Here is a 19173-nt window from a genome sequence, read left to right as displayed (position 1 = left end):
AAACCCCATAACCCTGTGCGCTGCCTCAGATCTTCGGATATAGGGCCCTCCTAGTTCCTCTTGCAACACGTCTGGTCACTCGGGGTGACCGGGCCTTTGCGGCTCGGGCACCTTTGCTTTGGAACTCCCTGCCACTGGCTCTTAGGTTAGCAGAATCAGAGGGCCCTATTAAGCAAGACGAAAAACCCATGCGGTAATACAGATTTCGCCCTCGCTCTGCGCCTTTTCGTATTATGGAAGCCGTGGTGAGCGCTCACTCATATGGAATACCACGTTCCTGCATAATTTAGCATTGGGGGAGTGTCCATATGTTAATTATTTTCGCTTTGCGCTATTTTGCTATTAAGCCCCTTGACCTAAAAACACTCAGCGCATACCGATTCCGCCTGGGTCTGACCACGTCTTAAAAGCAAAAAGCACTGTTTGATTTTACACTTGAGCGGCTCTGGAGTGCTGCTGGAGTGTTGCCATGTCTGTTTGCTGTTTATTATAAGCGGCTTCTTTTTCTGCAAAGTTGCTTGTAAATATTGGTAGTTGTGGTTGCTTTTCTTGTTTCTAAAGTGCTTATTTGGGCTTTTCTCCTAATGTTGTTTGAACCAGTGATCCTCACACAGCGACATTCCCATGTCAAGGACCCCCAGATGAATGCATTTGCCCAACTAAGCCAGTGACCCCCATGACAGATTTGTGTTTTTAAATGTTTCAATAACATTTTTCAAAAATATTCTTATTGTCACTTTTTTCAAAGATTACTTTTGAAAATAGCAGATCTACCAGCTCACAATGCATCACATTCATTCATTAAAACAATGAACTCTGACTGCAGGGGGATATATATTTATATTTATAATGATCATTATAACAATGTGCAAGAAAATATGTAAAAAGAAGGAAGAACTTTTTATTTGTGGACAATCAAAATATGCTGGAAATTTTAATGTGGTGTCATTAAAAGGAATCTTGATATGGCAGACTCACTATCTAGAAAATAAAAACATGGCACTTAATTTAAAATAGGTTGTAGACCCCTGTTATATGCGATTCTTTTGGGAGTATGTTTATAGACCTATTTACTTGTTTCTATGAGACATGGCAACAGCGAGCTTTCTGGCTTTCTCGTTGAGATTATAAAGGGTCATATATCGCTCATTTCTAAACCTTTTTTAAAAATTAAAACATCTCCATAATCACTGGGAAGTTTGCTTTCATACGCTGTATCACACCCGACTCAATTCTTCTTCAATAAAATGCTACGAGCGAAGACCATAACATTGGGGCCGCAGCAATACGCATGGCGCACGTATGGCATTTCAACTCATTCCTTCTTCGTGACTCGAATGAAATAAAATAAAATAAACGTTATTTTACTGGTGTTTTTCAATAGAAACAAATAAAGAGCGTGTGTGCAACAGTCAGTGCATATACGTGCATGCACTATAGGCTATATTTCCTCCTTGTCGGGATGGTGAGCTGAGCTCTTCACAGCCCGTTTGTCTTTCATATTATTCTTATAATATTTGATATTATAAACACTCATGGTTCTCTCATTTCTCAACCGTTTTTTAAAATGTAAAAATCCCCACATTCCTTAGGAATCTTGCTTTCATTCGCTGTATGGTACATGGTTCTATTTTTATCGAATTAAACAATATCAAACGAACTTGTATGTTCGGGGGTTAGACGATTCTGGGAACATTACGCATGGATTGCCAATTTGCCAGCCAATGCTGCGTATCTACTCGCAGTTCCATTCCGATCTGAAAGGTATAGGTAGGTGCCATTTCAAAGGCTTAGTTATTCATTTATGAATCAAATGAACTAGAATAAAGATTTTTACAGCTGTTTTTCATGCTTAGAACAGAAACAAATGAAGTGATGATGTGCGTATATCTCCCTCCCTTAGCATATGGCTGCGCCGCTGTAATGACTTTCCAATGAACACTGCAAGTTACTTAACAAAATAGAGACATAGGCCTACAAGCTATGCACATCATGGCTGTGACAGCTTGTGGATCTGTTCTTTTGAGGCATAAAGGTGACAGCATGCAGTGCAATAGGAATAATTAACCCAAATGTGACAAAGTCATGTCATGTCTATGGTGCCAGTCTGCAGAAATGTAATACCACTTGCCGAAAAGGGCGCATTCCATGAGGACATCAGCTGGTGTCGTAAAGAGAATAGTACGGACATGTTCATTGGGTAAGCCTCAAAACTCCCTGAAACACTCCCATGACTAATTCAAGGCCGTTTTGCTCACACCACGGGGTGTCGAAAGCGCTTCTTACCTGGCCCATAATTGTAATATGACATTGCACACGCCCCCACGTCTTATAAACTGTAAAATGATATGTAATTAGATTCCACTTGCTTAATAGGGCCCTGAGAGTGTCTTCTTTTAAAACGCTTTTAAAAACACATCTATATGCCAAGTGTTTTTCCTAATATTGTTTTTAATTGTTTTATTGACCTGTTCTTTTCTTCATATTTCATTGTTTCTGATGTTTTGTTGTTTTGATGTTTTGATGTTTTTATGATTCCTGTTTTATAACCTGTCTGTAAAGCACTTTGTAACTATATGTTTGGAAAGGTGCTATACAAATAAAATTCATTCATTCATTACCATCAGTACCAAGAAGACAGAGGTGATGCACCAACCTGCTCCTGGTGCCTTGTACACTGAGCCCCTCATTAGTGTAAATGGTGAACATCTTAAGGCTGCCGAAAAGTTTGTCTACCTAGGTAGCACCCTGTCACGTGCGGCCACCATTGATGAGGAGGTCCTGCACAGGATAGCCCATGGAAGCGCTGCCTTCGGTAGACTCCGCACCTCTGAGTGGGAGCGTAGAGGGATCAGCCTACAGACTAAATTGAAAGTCTACCGTGCTGTTGTCCTCCCGAGTCCCGTCCCTGCTGTACGCCTGCGAGACATGGACTGTATATAGCCGGCATGCGAAGCAGCTCAATGCTTTTCACATGAGATGCCTCAGGAGGCTGCTCAACATCAAGTGGCAGGACAAGGTCCCAGACACAGAGGACCGACGTCCTCCACAGGGCTGAAATGGAGAGCATCTATGCCATGCTCAAGCACTCCCAGCTGAGATGGGCTGGCCATGTCTGCCGCATGCCAGATGAACGCTTACCAAAAAGGCTACTGTACGGCGAACTACAACATGGCAAGCGATCACGCGGCGGCCAGTGGAAACGCTATAAGGACACCCTAAAGGCCAGCCTCAAGAGCTGGATCCTGAGACCTGGGAGGCCGATGCCCAACACCGCACTGCAGTCAGACATGGAGTAGAGGACTCCGCCGCATTCAGGAAGCCAAACTGAAGCGTCAGCTCCGAAAAACCAGAGCCAGTTCCCCCCTCTCATCTAACCAGCCCCCAGACATCACATGCCCTCACAGCAATAGGACATTCCGTGCACGGACCGGCCTCATCAGACATCTTCGTACCCACAAGACGTGAAGTCAATTGGTCATCTTCGCTTGCGAAGGACGACCATGATGGAGAACAAGTTATAGAACTCAACATTTATGGCATTGATGGACTCATTCACTTTTGCACAATTTTTTGCAAAAAGGGTGAAGTGTCCCTTTAACAATCTGTGAGTTAATGTTTAAATTTACTTCCGTAACAAAACTAAATTACAATAGGGCACGCTGCTACAGTCCAAACCGCACAGCTCTTTACAGTCTGTGCCAAGGTGCCAACTGATTCTCAGAAAAGTGGTACAGTACAGTACAGTACAGTACCCGTCGGCAGGGCATCAAGCTGTATCTTTTTTTTATTTCCCACAAAAATATAAAGCAAGGATACTGTGAATGTGGAAACACGCACGCACGCACGCACACACACACACACACACACACACACACACACACACACACACACACACACACACACACACACACACACACACACACACACACACACACACACACACACACACACACACACACACACACACACGGCAGGTGAGGTAGGCACTATAGGCAGGCAGGCAGACCGACAGACTCACACACATAGCATAGCCACACGCATATGTCACACGCACGCACACACACAAACATAACGTACTGTTGTCCAGTGACTCGGTGGCCTTCCGCTTGATGTGATTGCTTCTGTTTTGTTCATGAGGATCATGCTAAATGGAATATATATATATATATATATATATATATATGCTAATAATAATGATAATATTAAGACACTGAGGTATATAGTGTAGGCCAAATTAGGACCTTTTGCTTGATAAAGCATTGACATAATATGCGATCACATTTTATTCACTGTTTAGTGTAGATAGCCTTTGAAAATGAAACAAGGGAATGATGGAAGGCCTTAAAAGTTACCCAGTGTGACAAATTTAGGTCAAATTAATCGGGGTGGGGCCTATCTTATAGATTTCAGAGCCAGTTGATGTTGAGGCTTAGAATATATACTCTAAGGGCAGTATTATGCGTGTCTTAAGTACCAGGTCTTATTACTTAACTTAAGACCTGGATGCGTGATCAATGCCATTTGGCTATTCTGAGTGGCCAAACAGCATTGACCACGCCTCCAGGTCTTAAGTTAAGTAATAAGACCTGGTACTTAAGACACGCATAATACTGTGTTGGCAGACACCGAGCGCTCGAGCGCTGTTGCAGCCTGAACTGAGACAAGCTGGAGTTGGAAATACATAGTTTTCAACGAGGGCGGCGCAAATAAGAGCTATTTTAAGCATGTGTGCAATATAACTGTTAAAAAGTATTGTACAGTAACAACTAAAGTCTCTTTAATGTTTATGTTGTACTATTACTAAACAATTTGAGGCTGGTCCGTCTCCTCTCAAGGCGCGTCCTTACGGCCTCAAATGAAGGCATAACCGCGACGTTGTGTGCCTGGTCCAGGATCTGATTTAATAACAACTTGTATGACAAGCATTATGCTACAGAAATTGTCATTACCTGGTCATAGACCCTTTTAGATGGGAGGGACGGATCTGCGGCCACCTGACGAAGCATTTACTCTATCAGACAGCCTGGGCACACTTGAACTTCCATGGGCGGCCAAAGGAAGCTGTCTTTTGCATCATTTCCGGGTTTTTAGACAGCTGGTGGATGGAAATGAAGCTCCACCCACGCGGCTGAATGTCGCTGGGGCCCAATACATTCTCTCATTTCGAACCATATTTATAACAGGTACCGGTATTGCCTGAACCACTTACACATACTTTGCTGGGCTAATGACTGTAGGCAATGCCACGGCTATTTAGGAAAGAAAGTAGGCTACTACCACGAGGTGCTGTCCTTTTATACTAGCCTACACATGTGATGTGCGTAAAAGTGATTTCCCTCTGCTAATTAATACAGGGTCTGTGCGTAAAACTGATTGGCCTGTAGGCCTGTAGGCAAGGAATTTCTTGACAGGAAGTAGCTCATACCATATCTACGGTGGATTTTTATGAAACAAACACTTTTCAGATAGTAAGAGGATAATTCAAGCTTTTCGTGCAGCTGCAATGTTGGTGAGTTTGACGTTGTTTAATACAATTAGATAGGACTTTTCTGTTTGGATGAATGGGCTGTCTATGGGAAGTTGCACCTAGTTAGCACCTTGCTGGCAAGATGGCAGCCGTGTGCATATCGTCAATAATCATCAGTGCAATCCATTATGCCCTCTGCCCATAGAGCACCGAAGTCTGACGTCAATATCGGTAGAGGCCGCAAATCCACGGGTTCATGTACTTTTTATTTGCATTGTAATCCCCATAGGGGGATTTTAGATTGCCTCATATAAGAACTGTGTTTGAAAAATAAACAAATCATCCAGGCCGCTTCACTCATAGATATGAAGAATCAACTGACTGAGAGAAAACGCTAATGTTACTGCTGAATTAGTTGCATTTTCGCTAGAAACAGACTGTATCATATATGAGTGACTGTCACAAACGATACAGAGACACCTCCCTGACAATAACACCGAGACAGCTTGTTTATTTTTGGACCACAATGCTTATAGTATAGACGATATTAAGATCACCCCATGTTATTCTCCATAGAGAAATTACTTCCGTGAACCAGGGCAATCGAGGGGATGAGCGAGTGACGTCAGGACTTCGGCGCTCTATGCAGGCCGTGGCCATCTTGCCAGCAAGGTGCTAACTGCAATTTCCTATTGACAGCCCATACATACAAACAGAAAAGTCCTAACAAGTAAAACAAAGTCAAACTCACCAACATTATTGCAGCATACGAAAAGCTTGAAGTGTTTGTTTCATAAAAATCCACAGTAGGCCTAGATATGTTACGAGCCACTTCCCGTCGAAATTCCTTGAGGGTGATTTTTTTTCTAAGGGTGCGGTCGAAAATACCGCACCGGAGCACACTCGCCTATAGTTTGCATTGCACAGTGCGCTCAGTGCGCTATTTCCGAACACGCCCTAAGTGTTGTAGTTTGGAAGCGCACGTTTTCAGTGAATCAACATCCTGCTGCCTCCTGCATGAGCAAATTCAAAACAGCTGGTAAGCAGGGCCGTTGAATGATACCCAACAAGCACTGTAAGGAATTTCTTAACAGGAAGTAGCTCATAACATATCTACGGTGGATTTTTATGAAACAAACACTTTGCAGATAGAAAGAGGATAATTCAAGCTTTTCGTACAGCTGCAATGTTTTTTTTTTTATTATTATTACATTTTTATGAGTTTGACATTGTTTAATACAATCAGATAGGACTTTTCTGTTTGGATGTATGGGCTGTCAATGGGAAATTGCATCTAGTTAGCGTCTTGCTGGCAAGATGGCCGCCGTCTGCATATGGTCAATAATTGACGATAACCATTCAGACCGCGGCCATCTTGCTAGCAAGGTGCTAACTAGGTGCAACTTCCTAGCCTGGTATCCAGCCTGCTTCGCTACGTTCGGCGGATTTTTTTTTCTCTCTTCGCTTATCAGTCTGGAAAGCCTCCTATCTCCAAGGGAGGCGGGACATGCCAAAAGCTTCGAAACCTAACGTGGCTTCTGATTGGTCTGTGGTGCGGGGCGGGACAAAGCACCAGTGAGACGTCATAGCAAAGCGCAGCTACTGCGTGTGAAAAGCATGGAGGGTGGCGCTGGCTGATGACGTAGGTTGCCTAACGCTACTCTCATTCGTTGGAACAACATCCAATCAGCAACGACGTTGACTACGTAACATATGTAGTTCTAGTGTAGTTCTGCAAAACCTCCCAATGGGAGGCTTTCCAGACTGATAAGCGAAGAGAGAAAAAAAAATCCGCCGAACGTAGCGAAGCAGGCTGGATACCAGGCTAGCAACTTCCCATTGACAGCCCATTCATCCAAACAGAAAAGTCCTATCTGATTGTATTAAACAATGTCAAACTTACCAACATTGCAGATGAGGATAATTCAAGCTTTTCGCACAGCTGCAAAATGTTTGTTTCATAAAAATCCACTGTAGACTTGTTATGAGCTACTTCCTGTCAAGATATTCCTTGCAGGTGTTTTTTTTTCCTAAGTAGGCCTATTGGAGTTTGGAAGCACTCGTTTTTAGTAAAGTAACCTCCTGCTGCCTCCTGCATTATGTGCAAAATTTGCAAATTCAAAACAGGTGGTAGGCACTACTAGGCAGATATCCAACGAGCACTCCCAAACTCTGACACTTTGAAGAAGAAAAAACCTGCACAGACTTTCTTGACAGGAAGTAGCTTGAGTCATTTTTATGAAACAAAAACTATACAGATTGAAAGAGGTCGGAGGATACAGCTGCAATGTTGGTGAGTTTGACATGGATGAATGGGCTGTCTATGTAGCCGGGGAGCCACAGGCCCAAAACCAGGATTAACCTCTGATGTCATGCCGTACTTTTTATTTGTGTTTTCTCTATTTACTTGGTCATTAGGTCCACAGAATGAGAGGCCTGCTCTACCAAAAACATTGCGAAAAAAGTTATGGACATTTTTGTATACCACACCATCCATAGACAACCAATAGACCGATAAGGCAAACATTTCCCAAATTTCATCATGCTTTAAGTAGCATGTGACATGTCAAACTAGGGGGTTTTCATGATTCTGAATCCATTCCAAGCATTTGTTTTGCACGAAAAACACTCCTTGGCCCAAAAAAGGCCATATCCATCATCACAAATGTGATGAGGTCAGCACCAAAATTATGAGGTCAGCACATTTTGGCAAGTGGCTATGGCCGAATTTAGGCCAAGGAGTGTTTTTCATGCAAAACTAATGCTTGGATTCTTGGAACCCCCTAATTTGACATGTCACAATTGTCACATGATACTTAAAGCATGATGAAATTTGGGAAATGTTGCCTTATTGTCTACTCTACAGTATGGTGTGGTATACAAAAATGGCCATGTTTCCAGCAGAGCAGGCCACTCATTCTGTGGAGTGCCCTTGAGCAAGGCATTGAACCACTACCATAAAATGTTCTATGAGCAGGGCCTGGCTGTAAACAAGTATCTGATGCTTATTAGTCCAGTTACCCTGGGTAAATATAGTAACTTTGCTTAACTTTGCTTTGGACCTTAATGACCAAATTAATAGAAAAAAACAAATAAAAAGTACAGCATGGCATCACAGGTCCTGTCCAATTTTGGGCCTGTGGCTCCCCGGCTAATGGGAAGTTGCACCCAGTTAGCACCTTGCTGGCAAGATGGCCGCGTTCTGCATATGGTCAATAGGCGGCGTTACGGCTATTTGGAACGGAACAGGAGGGTGTTTTGTTGACAGACACGAATAACCGTGATTTGATTTTAATGGTTCTATCGTGTGTGTGCATGTGCAGTGTGAACATGTTGGCGGCACGCGCGCTGCTCTAGCGATACATCTGCGCGAGCAGGGGGACTTAGGGGGTAGTTCACTGTTCGCTCTGAATCTATTGACCGTTTAAAGGATTCTTTAAGTGGATATAAATCCAAGACGAGAGGCACGCGCGCCCGTATGCACGGTAACTTCCACTCTCTCTCCTACTGCTAAAAAGCTACTACTATGCTAAACGCTCATTTACACTTCGTAGTCGGGCAGTGTCGTCCCGACAAAAATGACGTATTTTCAGGGAGGTTGTTGTTGTTTTAAAGTGTCACTGCGAGGCTCTACTATATTGCCCAGATTGGAAATAACCTCATTTTTGTGGCATTTGTTGACGATCGTGTGACGAAGTGTAAAGATCCTAGCCTTTTGCGTGATGCAGCGTCACAATAAGTGTTGTGGTTACATTATTAGCGATGTAATGTTGTTTTAACAGGGTTACAAAAAATAACCCTGCGAGTCTGCGACCGATTTGTTAAACAAGCGGACTGTCGTTATATAAAAGCGATCCCCGTGTTGTCTGTCAGTGCAATACGACGACACCAAAACAACCATGCTAATTTAGCTCGCAGCCTTAGCGTAGCTAGCTCGTTAGCAAAGTTGGTTAATAATACCACCCGCCAACCACGGTGCTAATAACAATGTCTTATTAATTGTCTATTAATACTGCCTTGCAAGTCGGTTTAGTTTTGACCCCGAGATAACGGTAGCACACTGAAATTGTCTACATAGCTTAAACTTGGAACATTTGGATTTCCAATCCACTTTGTGGTGCAGTGTTGTTTAGAGCTGCTGGGTGAGCAAGCAGAGATCTTTGGTCAAGCTGACAGAAATATTAGCATGCTTTCATTGACCCACGTTCAAAACAAACATTGTGATTGTTACATTGTTTTTTTTGTTTTTTTTAACACTGGCAATGCTATTATCATTGTTAATTAACTCAGGAGTGTACCAAATGGACCCTGGCTGTCACACTTATGAGTTAAAAATAATTCCACGTCCCATACAGTTAGCAGCTTTACTTGCACATAAGTAACTTATGTCACCCCTAAACTTTTGTTATCCCCCCCCTTTTCAGATCCACAAATACTGTATTTGATTCTGAACCTCACAGGTTTGTGGACACAAAGCAGCTACAACTTAACATTAAATGACCACCATAACCTTTTAGCTGTGCAAAGATGCTTCATGTCTAAACTCCTTCTAATATTGTGCTTCACAGAACAACGTGCCTATATCTGGGACAACAAAACTGTAATCCTCACCCCAAGTGCTACAGCGACATATATTATTCAATATGTCTATCACCAACACGCCTACAAGCAATGATGCCTGCTTGAGCATTGTGCACAGTTTGATGTGCCACAGACAGGGTGGTGAGAGTGAGACCTTTGCTAAGCGGGCAATTGAGAGCTTGGTGAAAAAGCTGAAGGAAAAGAAGGATGAGTTGGATTCTCTCATCACGGCCATCACCACCAACGGAGCCCATCCTAGCAAGTGCGTCACAATCCAGAGAACACTGGATGGAAGACTGCAGGTTTGAGCAATTAGTTGCAGTAATACCAAAATGAGCACCAGGTTGCTATTGTCATGGAAAATGTGGAAACGTTAAGGAATCAAATTGGCTGTTCTGGGCTTGGAAATTGTTACAAAATTATTATTGTTCTACACCTTGGACATTGGAATTAAATGGTAACCAAAAATCACACTTGTGTGAAGTGAGGGGTGCTCTTATCGTCATACATCATCATACACAAGTAAGACGCGCGAACGCGGGAAGCGAACGCAGCTCGTAAATTGCAAAAACAACAATTAGAATAAATTACGTATTTCTTTAAGGTTTTTTTTAAGTTCTCTTTTTTTTGTGTTTTTTAAGATTTTTTTTTTAAGTTTTCCCTTTTAAGTTTTTCCTTTTTAAGGTTTTTTTTTAAGTTAAGTTTTTTTTTAAGTTTTCCCTTTTAAGTTTTTCCTTTTTAATTTTTTTTTTTAAGTTAAGTTAGGTGTTACAGCGTGACACACACACAGACAGACAGACAGACATGATCTGCTGGGTCTCATAGTAAATGCTCACTGCGTTCGCAATCACATTCCGTGCTCAGCCAATCAAATCATCACTATGTGGTACACTCAAACACACAAAGCTGGGCCTAGGAGCGGCGCCCCTAAAAAGAAAACTAATATTTGAACATGGAACCTTTCATGTAGAAGAAACTAATATATCATATTCTATTGTTTTAGCATCTCTGGGAAATGTACTATTACCACCATGCTATTCAATTCAGTATAAAGTAGGCTACAAGTTCAAACTTGACCATTAAAATAGCGGATTAATTTCTTCTATGTCCATGGCTCTTGTCTTTTTGTGTGGAATTCCTGTTTTACTGAATTCCTGTTGTTCCCAGGTGGCGGGTCGCAAAGGTTTCCCCCATGTAATCTATGCCAGGTTGTGGAGGTGGCCAGATCTACATAAGAATGAGCTGAAGCACGTCAAATACTGCCAGTTTGCCTTTGACCTGAAGTGTGACAGCGTATGTGTCAACCCCTATCACTATGAGAGAGTGGTGTCTCCTGGTATAGGTGAGAAATAACGCCTTTTTTCTTGGCCAATTGATGTTTAGAGATATAAGTCACTGTCCCAACAACACAAGCCGACTCCAATTTTATAGACCTTGAGATTTACTGGCATAGTTAGGAAATCTTTAGTTTGGCTTTGCTGGAAGATTGGTTTCAATTGTATAACATCACGCAGTTGTCCATCTTGTAACACCTCACTTTATATCGACCTATCCAATCCATACACTAGGTCTATAGAAGTGGGTAGTCACTGGTCAGGGATTGAGATTGTTAATTTGAACTGCAAGGTTAGACAGCGTTAGTGATTCAATTTCACACTACTCATGTATAGTAGTTAATTTTAATTTTTCAGATCTGTCAGGGCTGACACTGACCAGTTCTGGGCTCAGCACAGGGCTGATGGTTAAGGACGAGTATGATTTTGACGGACAGCCCAGCCTGACCTCCATTGATGGAGGCCAGACCATCCAGCATCCCCCCTCCGGCATCCGCTCTGCCCCCTCAGAGACTTTTGGCTCCCCCACCCTGCTCCCACCCTCTGAGGCCTCTACGTCAGCCTCCACATCATCCTTCCCTGCCATTGTTGCTGGATCAGGAAGTAAGTTGAAATGTTGAAATGTACCGCCGGCAGCACATGCTTGGTCATCTGTCAATTTCTGTTTACGTTTGACTTTGTGAACAGCAGTGGTGGCATGTGTTTCTGCATGGCTGTCTGTTGTGTTTGTTTTTCATTGCAGGAGAGAGGATGTATTGTAAAAAGGTTTCTGTCTGTTTTGTGGTTGCACTGCATTGGTTACATTGGTCTGCCCCGTTATTATTACAGGGTGTGAAATAAGATTATAGTTGATATCAGTCTCTCCTCTGTCCCTTTGTTTCCCCCAGATGCCAGCTCCACCTGGTCAAGAAACAGCAGCTTCACCCCAAACTTGCCCCACCACACCAATGGCCATCTACAGCACCACCCTCCTTTGCCACTTCCCGGACACTACTGTAAGTACAAAAATGCACTCGCATACATGCCCACACAAGTTACGTTTTTCTTTGTAATGCTTCACACAACAAACACTTAGATCTTGGTGACTGTCGTCTCTTTTAGGGCCGGTGCACAATGAACTGGCGTTCCAGCCTCCCATATCCAATCACCCAGGTGAGAACAGACACACAACCGGTTTTCAATGGAAAACGGAAATGGTTCCCTTTTTTATCAGTAGTTAAAAGCAACAGTATTGTTTTCTCATAAATTTTTTCCTTTGCTGCTATACACATGATGTTTATTGTCTTAGCTTCCACATTCCTACTAAAGGCAATATGTGTTGCCTCTAGGAGTTTCCAATGTATTAAACTCATTCACTGCCATCTAGTGGTGGCTTAGAGTAGGGCAAGTGCCACCAATACAAAGTGAACGAGAGGTACCCTTAAATTGAAAGGGCTTTTGGCCGGAAACCGCTGAGTCAGGAAGTAAAATCCATGTCCCGCGATTGTCATTTAATCCAGCCAAAACATACTTTTGTTAGCGAAATACTATCGTTTGGATACATCAGACGCAAACCAAGCTTGCATTTTGGTCTGAAAAGTGATTCCGAGGTATTTACGCTCTAAGATGCTCTGTCCCATAGCAAGCATAAGCCAGCGCAGCATTGTTGGTGAGGGGTGCGTTAAGACAACCGGATTAAGGTTGGTGAGGGGTGCGTTAAGGGTTGGGAGAGGGTTAGGTGTAGGTGCCCTGTGGGAGGTTAGGGTTTGAGATGGGTTGTAGGACTAATGACTGGTCTAAACTAAGTACTGCACCCAGTTTGTACCAGATCCTTTCACCAGATCCTTTCACCGGATCGAAATGGGACTGTTATGGGGGGGAAAGTGGACACAGCCGAGCACCGTAATAAATTGATATTAAAAAAGCGTGATTGGCAATGCGGTACATACGCAAAAAGGCGACGAAAGGTGTCGTCTGGCACTCGGCAAAAAGGCGCCGAAAGGTGTCGTCTGGCACTCGGTGAGTTAAACATGCTGGATTTTCATGTTTGCAGCCTCCCTGATCTCCAGGGAGGCGTAGAGAGCAAGCAGATTCCCAATTTATTATGTTTCCTTGATTATTGACTTGGATGGGTAATGTTGTCACATCAGGGCGCAAAGTAACCCTTAACTTCTAATCAAGGATTCAGCTTTTACTTCTATCCTTCATTTTAGTTATTACTGCATGTGTATTATTGAAATGATGTTCCTTTTGTTACAGCCCCTGACTACTGGTGCTCTATCGCCTATTTTGAGATGGACGTTCAGGTCGGCGAGACATTTAAGGTTCCCTCTACCTGTCCAATTGTTACTGTGGATGGTTACGTTGATCCTTCAGGAGGAGACCGGTTCTGTCTGGGCCAGCTCAGTAACGTCCACCGGACCGAGGCCATCGAGAGAGCCAGGTAGGTGGCTCAGTCTAAGCACAGGGTTCCACTGATATAGGGTTTGTTTGTCTTTATATTTTTTCAGCAAAATTAAGGCCTTTTATGGCGCCCCTATGTCACTTTGATATATGACTTATGATGAGCTCTGGCAGTTCATTCAGTTACAGTATAACAAAAAACATCTTTGTTTGCTAGATCATTGAATCATTTTATTCATATAATTGGTGGTGATTAAATGCCATCATTAGTACAATGTAAAGCTAAATGTAAGTTGCTTCTATTACTGACCTCCAGGAGGAAAGCCTTAATGTCTATAGTATTTAATGACAAAAAGTCAGTAAATGAGACATTGTCTCATTTTACGTCTACATCATGCAGTGAGTTAATCTTTGTGTTTTTCTAGTAGACCTTATTTTAATATTGTTCATTACTTCATCAATCAATTCAAGTCATCGCTTTTCCTGTCTACTCTCCACCATGTCCATTTCTCTCTCAGGCTCCATATTGGTAAAGGGGTCCAGTTGGAGTGTAAGGGTGAGGGAGATGTGTGGGTGCGTTGCCTCAGTGACCATGCAGTGTTTGTTCAGAGTTACTACCTGGACAGAGAGGCGGGCCGTGCCCCAGGAGACGCTGTTCATAAAATCTACCCCAGCGCTTACATCAAGGTAAATCTATTTCTTCTCTTTATCTGAATATTCTCTTGGTACGGACCTTAAATACACAGTAAGGACAGTTATACTTAATATGTGGGTTCTAACTGAGTCATGTGTCATTTGTGTGTTGGATCACTGAATCCACTAAATTTGAGCCCTGTGCTGCTACAGAATTTCCGTATAATACTACATTGTCAAACAAATAATTCTGTCTGGCAGACAAGTGGGGAAATGTAGAATCCGCCACGTTGGTGGATTGCTGTGCTTTGAAAGTGTTGTACGTTTTCCTCCTAGGTGTTTGACCTACGCCAGTGTCACAGACAGATGCAGCAGCAGGCTGCCACTGCCCAGGCAGCAGCAGCAGCTCAGGCGGCCGCAGTGGCTGGGAACATACCTGGACCTGGATCAGTTGGAGGGATTGCTCCAGCTATCAGTAAGACAAGACAAAAGGGAAATTAATTGGCAGTAGCTGATCCCAGATCACACTCGGCCCGGGGTTAATGCCTGCTGTCTGGCACACAGGAGCAGAATTAGCCCTTTGCTAAATGCCACCCCAAGAAGTGATTGTCCAATGCCAATCCAAATAGTTTAGCAACTGTTGCTGTAGTGTACAGGTCACGCTTTCGCCACCTCATAGCTGTCAATGTTATTTTGCATGGTTGTTGTTGAACATATACATGGCTTAACGTCAAGAAAGTGACATGACTGACTCACCCAGGTGATGGCAATAATACCAATGACCGTAGTCTTACCGTGCAACATGAAAACAGGTTGTTAAAAGTTGATTTCTCCCTATGTCAGGTCTTTGTATTTCTAGTTTATTTAAACAATGTCATGCACATTTGTCCAGTGCATAGCCTACTGCAGGCCTGGTTGACTAGATTTAGAAGACATATTAAAGGTTTTGCTACCGAAATGATCGATTATTTATATGGAGAAATCCCGTCATTTAACAATTTGTGCCCAAGACGTCTCCAGACGTCCTAGGAATTAACATGTATCTCAATGGGGGAGAAGGACAGCTTGCCTTGTCTCCTCGCTAACGTGCCTATTGGACAAAGACGGGTTGGGGAGGTACTTAGCGAAGGGATAATTCCAGGCCATGATTAATTAATTATCAGGGTGCATAAACAAGGAAATGCCTTCTCAGGGGACATTTCGTAAGGTGTGGTAGGTAGTTGTGATTTGATGTATCATTTGGACCAGTCCATGAATAACTTCTTGGCAAGATTGATTCCTTGCCTACAATAGGAGTCAATTTTACACTTAAAATAACCTAGTAAAACTGGGAAAGCATCTGTCATTTTAGACGTTTGCGTTGGCTATTCAAAAATAGTAGATGTACAAGCTCACAGGGTCAGGATGTCACTTCGTGCTGCGAGCTTGTACATCTGCCATTTTTCATCTCTTCATATAATTGGTCCTCACTAATGTTCATGATAAAACACCACCATTTTCTCCTACTCAGTCTGTGTCTCATAGGAGGGCTTTGGGCAGTTCGGACACCCGTCCACCAGTGACCTCATCATTAGGCAGATTTTTTTTAAAACAAGATTTGTTTTAAAGGTGTAGTGAAATGATAAATACGTTTTTCACACTTTTAGACCATCTCCGTGGTCATCATATGAGCATACCTAACAATGGATGCCAAAGAAATGGGAAAATTCTCATTTTTGTGTGTTTTTATATCAAAAGTCCATACAAATATTTTTTGTATTACTTCCTGAAAACGAAAACGTGATGACGTGTCGAGGCCAACATCGATAAAAGCCAATAAAAATGAAGCTCACCCGTATCCTCTCCATATGTGCGCATCCGTGCAGCACAGCTGCTATTGATTACAGAAATCCTCCGTTTTCATTCCCATTCCAGATAACATCCAGACAGTGTATTACTCGGTTTCAACTTAATCATCACGCTAAAATATGTATCTGAAAACATTATAGGGTAGAAATAAGCCACATAACAGTAAACTGGTACAGTTTGGCCGTCTATTTCATTTGTAAACAAACACACACCACGCTGCTGCGTATAGCATAGCAACACTCCCTAGCTACCGTCCCATCGCCTGAAGGGATGCGACGCTCTGATTGGTTCAGAAACTTCAGACCGGTGTTTCAACTTGAAACCGTTTGAAACTTCATAATAAAATGTCCACCATTTCCGTTTCATTACACCTTTAAGATATATTTAGATTTTTATTATCGTGAGAACGATGGCTTCAACTTTTGCATTGCAACTTTTCAGGAAAAGAAAGCCTGCCGTTTCTATTAGCTTGGCTTCACCATCGATGATGTCACTGGTGGACGGGTTTCTGAACTGCCCACAGCCTTCCTATGAGACACAGACTGAGTAGGAATAAATGGTGGTATTTTATCATGAACATTAGTTAGGACCAATTATAGGAAGAGAAGTTGAAAAGTGGTGAAGTGGTCCTTTAACACTGACAACTTTGCTGTGCACATATACTTTCGAAAGAAGTTCAAATAGTAGAGATGGGGTGTGAATGTAACTGCCTTCTCTCCACCTAGGTCTGTCAGCGGCTGCAGGTATTGGAGTAGACGATCTGCGGAGGCTGTGTATTCTTAGGATGAGCTTCGTTAAGGGCTGGGGGCCTGATTACCCCCGCCAGAGCATCAAAGAGACACCGTGCTGGATTGAGATCCACCTGCACAGAGCGCTCCAGTTACTGGATGAGGTTCTGCACACGATGCCTATAGCTGACCCCCATCCTCTGGACTGAGGTTGTCCTAGGCTGGTATCATCCCCCGATCGGACCAGAAATCGCGATGGCTTAGGAATGGCATCCCTAAAGGAATCGGTTTGGTTGGGTGGGAAAGGCTTCCAAAGCAGTGCTCGTCACACTGCAACACCAGTGCTGTCCCTGTTGATTTATTTTGGGTGGGGTAGGTTGTGACCCCTTTCGCTTGCCTGTTAAAAGGCCAGTGTCGCTCGAACACTGGCCAAAGCCATATACGTAAACTAAAAGATACATTTAGTTTTTGATAGATGGCTTTGATGTTTGATGACTGGAATAGAGAATCACAGAGTTGGACAAGGATATTACTGAATCTGATCTAAAGTGGCAGGACAAAATCCACCATGCCATCAGCTGACCTGAAACGTCTGCATTTAAATAATGAACAATCAGGTACAACATGGACTACGTGGCACCCCTGGATTCAACTATCATTGACTTCTGGAAATTGTTTTTATAGATCTAAGAATGACCTTGACCCACTGTCAGTAGGACATTGCTGACAATCACGAATAACTGGATGAGGTTGTGCTATCATTGCAGAGCCTACAGAGCCACAACCAATACTACCCCTAGCACCAGTTTATCCCACAGCCCTCCACATGCTGAATGACATAATTCACACAATGCCTACACACTACACATACTGACCTGATTCATCAGGAACATGTCTACCATAGGTTATGGACTATATGCATCAGGGGTTCTTTGCATTTGGACCCATAAATAATGGTCACAGTGTCCGTCTGATACTGTATGTTTCCACTTGACAAATCCTAGTATCCTACTAGTATTTTCTTTTTTATATTAGACAGGGTCACAGAAATTTTAAGGATCTCAGCTCTACACTTTGGACTAGAAGTGTATTATAGACCACAAGAGTTTCTGCATTACACAGGATTCTAAATGCAATACTGTTATTTTATGGAGCACCTGTGATTTATCTAATCATATAGCTTGTTTATATTAGGTAGTTTTTTTGCTTTCAATGAACACGTTTTGATGAGAGAGTGCTCTGCTGGTTGATTTGTGTGACCTGTTAAAAAATAAATCAAACTACATTACTGGCCAATTTTCAACAGTGGCCACATCCCATTAGTTAGTTTGAGTCTTGTGATCTCAGTTTTGGAAAATGTACCAATGCTTTCATCAACTCTTCACCTCTTCTCTCTTTTACACTGAAGGAAAAAAAACACTTATAGTATGCAATGAGCTGTAATAAAATGGAAAAGAGGTGAAGCAGCTGAGTTCAGAATTTTGTCATTGAATCACGATACTGAAACGGGTTGTATCAACTTGATTGGTAAAGAGCCTTGTATGAACACATTTGAACCAGCATGCATAGGGAGCTTCTGAGCTTGATGTTTGATATTTGAACATTAAAGAAATGTATTTAAATTGACATTAAAACCATCTGAAGGCAAGTATGAGCATACTCCACAGCACACCAGTTGCAAATCATGTACTTAATGACTGGTCAGTGTCTAGACTCTAACCCTGTACTACTTGATCCAGGCATTGGCCCCTTATGTACAGTAGATAGTCTTGAAGATGATTTCCCAACAAGTGTTCTCTTGGTTTTTATTTTTGTTTGTTACTTAATGCTTTCATTAAGTAAAAGTATTTTATTTTTAGCACTTTATTTTGTTTTTCTTCTTGCTTTTAATACTATATTTTGTATTGTGCTGTGATGAATGAGGGAGTGGATAAGCCGCCTGTTAGGTTTTATGTATAATCGCGGCTACATTGTGATATGCGATATATAGGAGACACTCAACACTAAGACACCTTCGACAAGGTAAACATTTGCCCTCACAATAGACATTTTCATAGTTTCTTTCCCCCTTTTATTTTGAGTTGCCTTTTGAGCTTTTTTTCTTCATGTAAATAACTTTTACTTTTTGATGCATGTTTGCATGAATGAGTAGACGTATTGGGAAACTAATACCTCCCCCCCATACATACAGTATATT

The 19173-nt window shown here is 42.4% G+C and overlaps 1 protein-coding gene across 4 annotated transcripts; it reads left to right on the top strand.

The window, feature by feature from the left end:
• The first annotated feature begins 8610 nt into the window (after window positions 1-8610).
• Window positions 8611-18461, top strand: LOC306934241 (mothers against decapentaplegic homolog 4). Of its 4 annotated transcripts, none has more exons than XM_079516807.1 (11): window positions 8611-8955; window positions 9895-9930; window positions 10039-10353; window positions 11219-11393; window positions 11743-11988; window positions 12273-12380; window positions 12487-12537; window positions 13624-13807; window positions 14286-14454; window positions 14737-14875; window positions 16974-18461. In XM_079516807.1, exons 3-11 carry the CDS (start codon window positions 10114-10116, stop codon window positions 17183-17185), a joined length of 1524 nt encoding a protein of 507 aa, XP_079372933.1. In that variant the 5' UTR covers window positions 8611-8955; window positions 9895-9930; window positions 10039-10113; the 3' UTR covers window positions 17186-18461. The 4 variants fall into 4 exon arrangements, with proteins under 4 accessions (XP_079372933.1, XP_079372930.1, XP_079372931.1 ...); XM_079516804.1 differs by having other exon boundaries at window positions 11725-11988; XM_079516806.1 differs by having other exon boundaries at window positions 8627-8750; window positions 11725-11988.
• Window positions 18462-19173: the final 712 nt, after the last annotated feature.

Source organism: Electrona antarctica (genome assembly GCF_951216825.1).
Source record: "Electrona antarctica genome assembly, chromosome: 12".
Lineage (NCBI taxonomy): Eukaryota > Metazoa > Chordata > Actinopteri > Myctophiformes > Myctophidae > Electrona > Electrona antarctica.
Note: the sequence above shows the minus strand (reverse complement) of the source record. Positions and strands in the feature narration are given on the sequence as shown.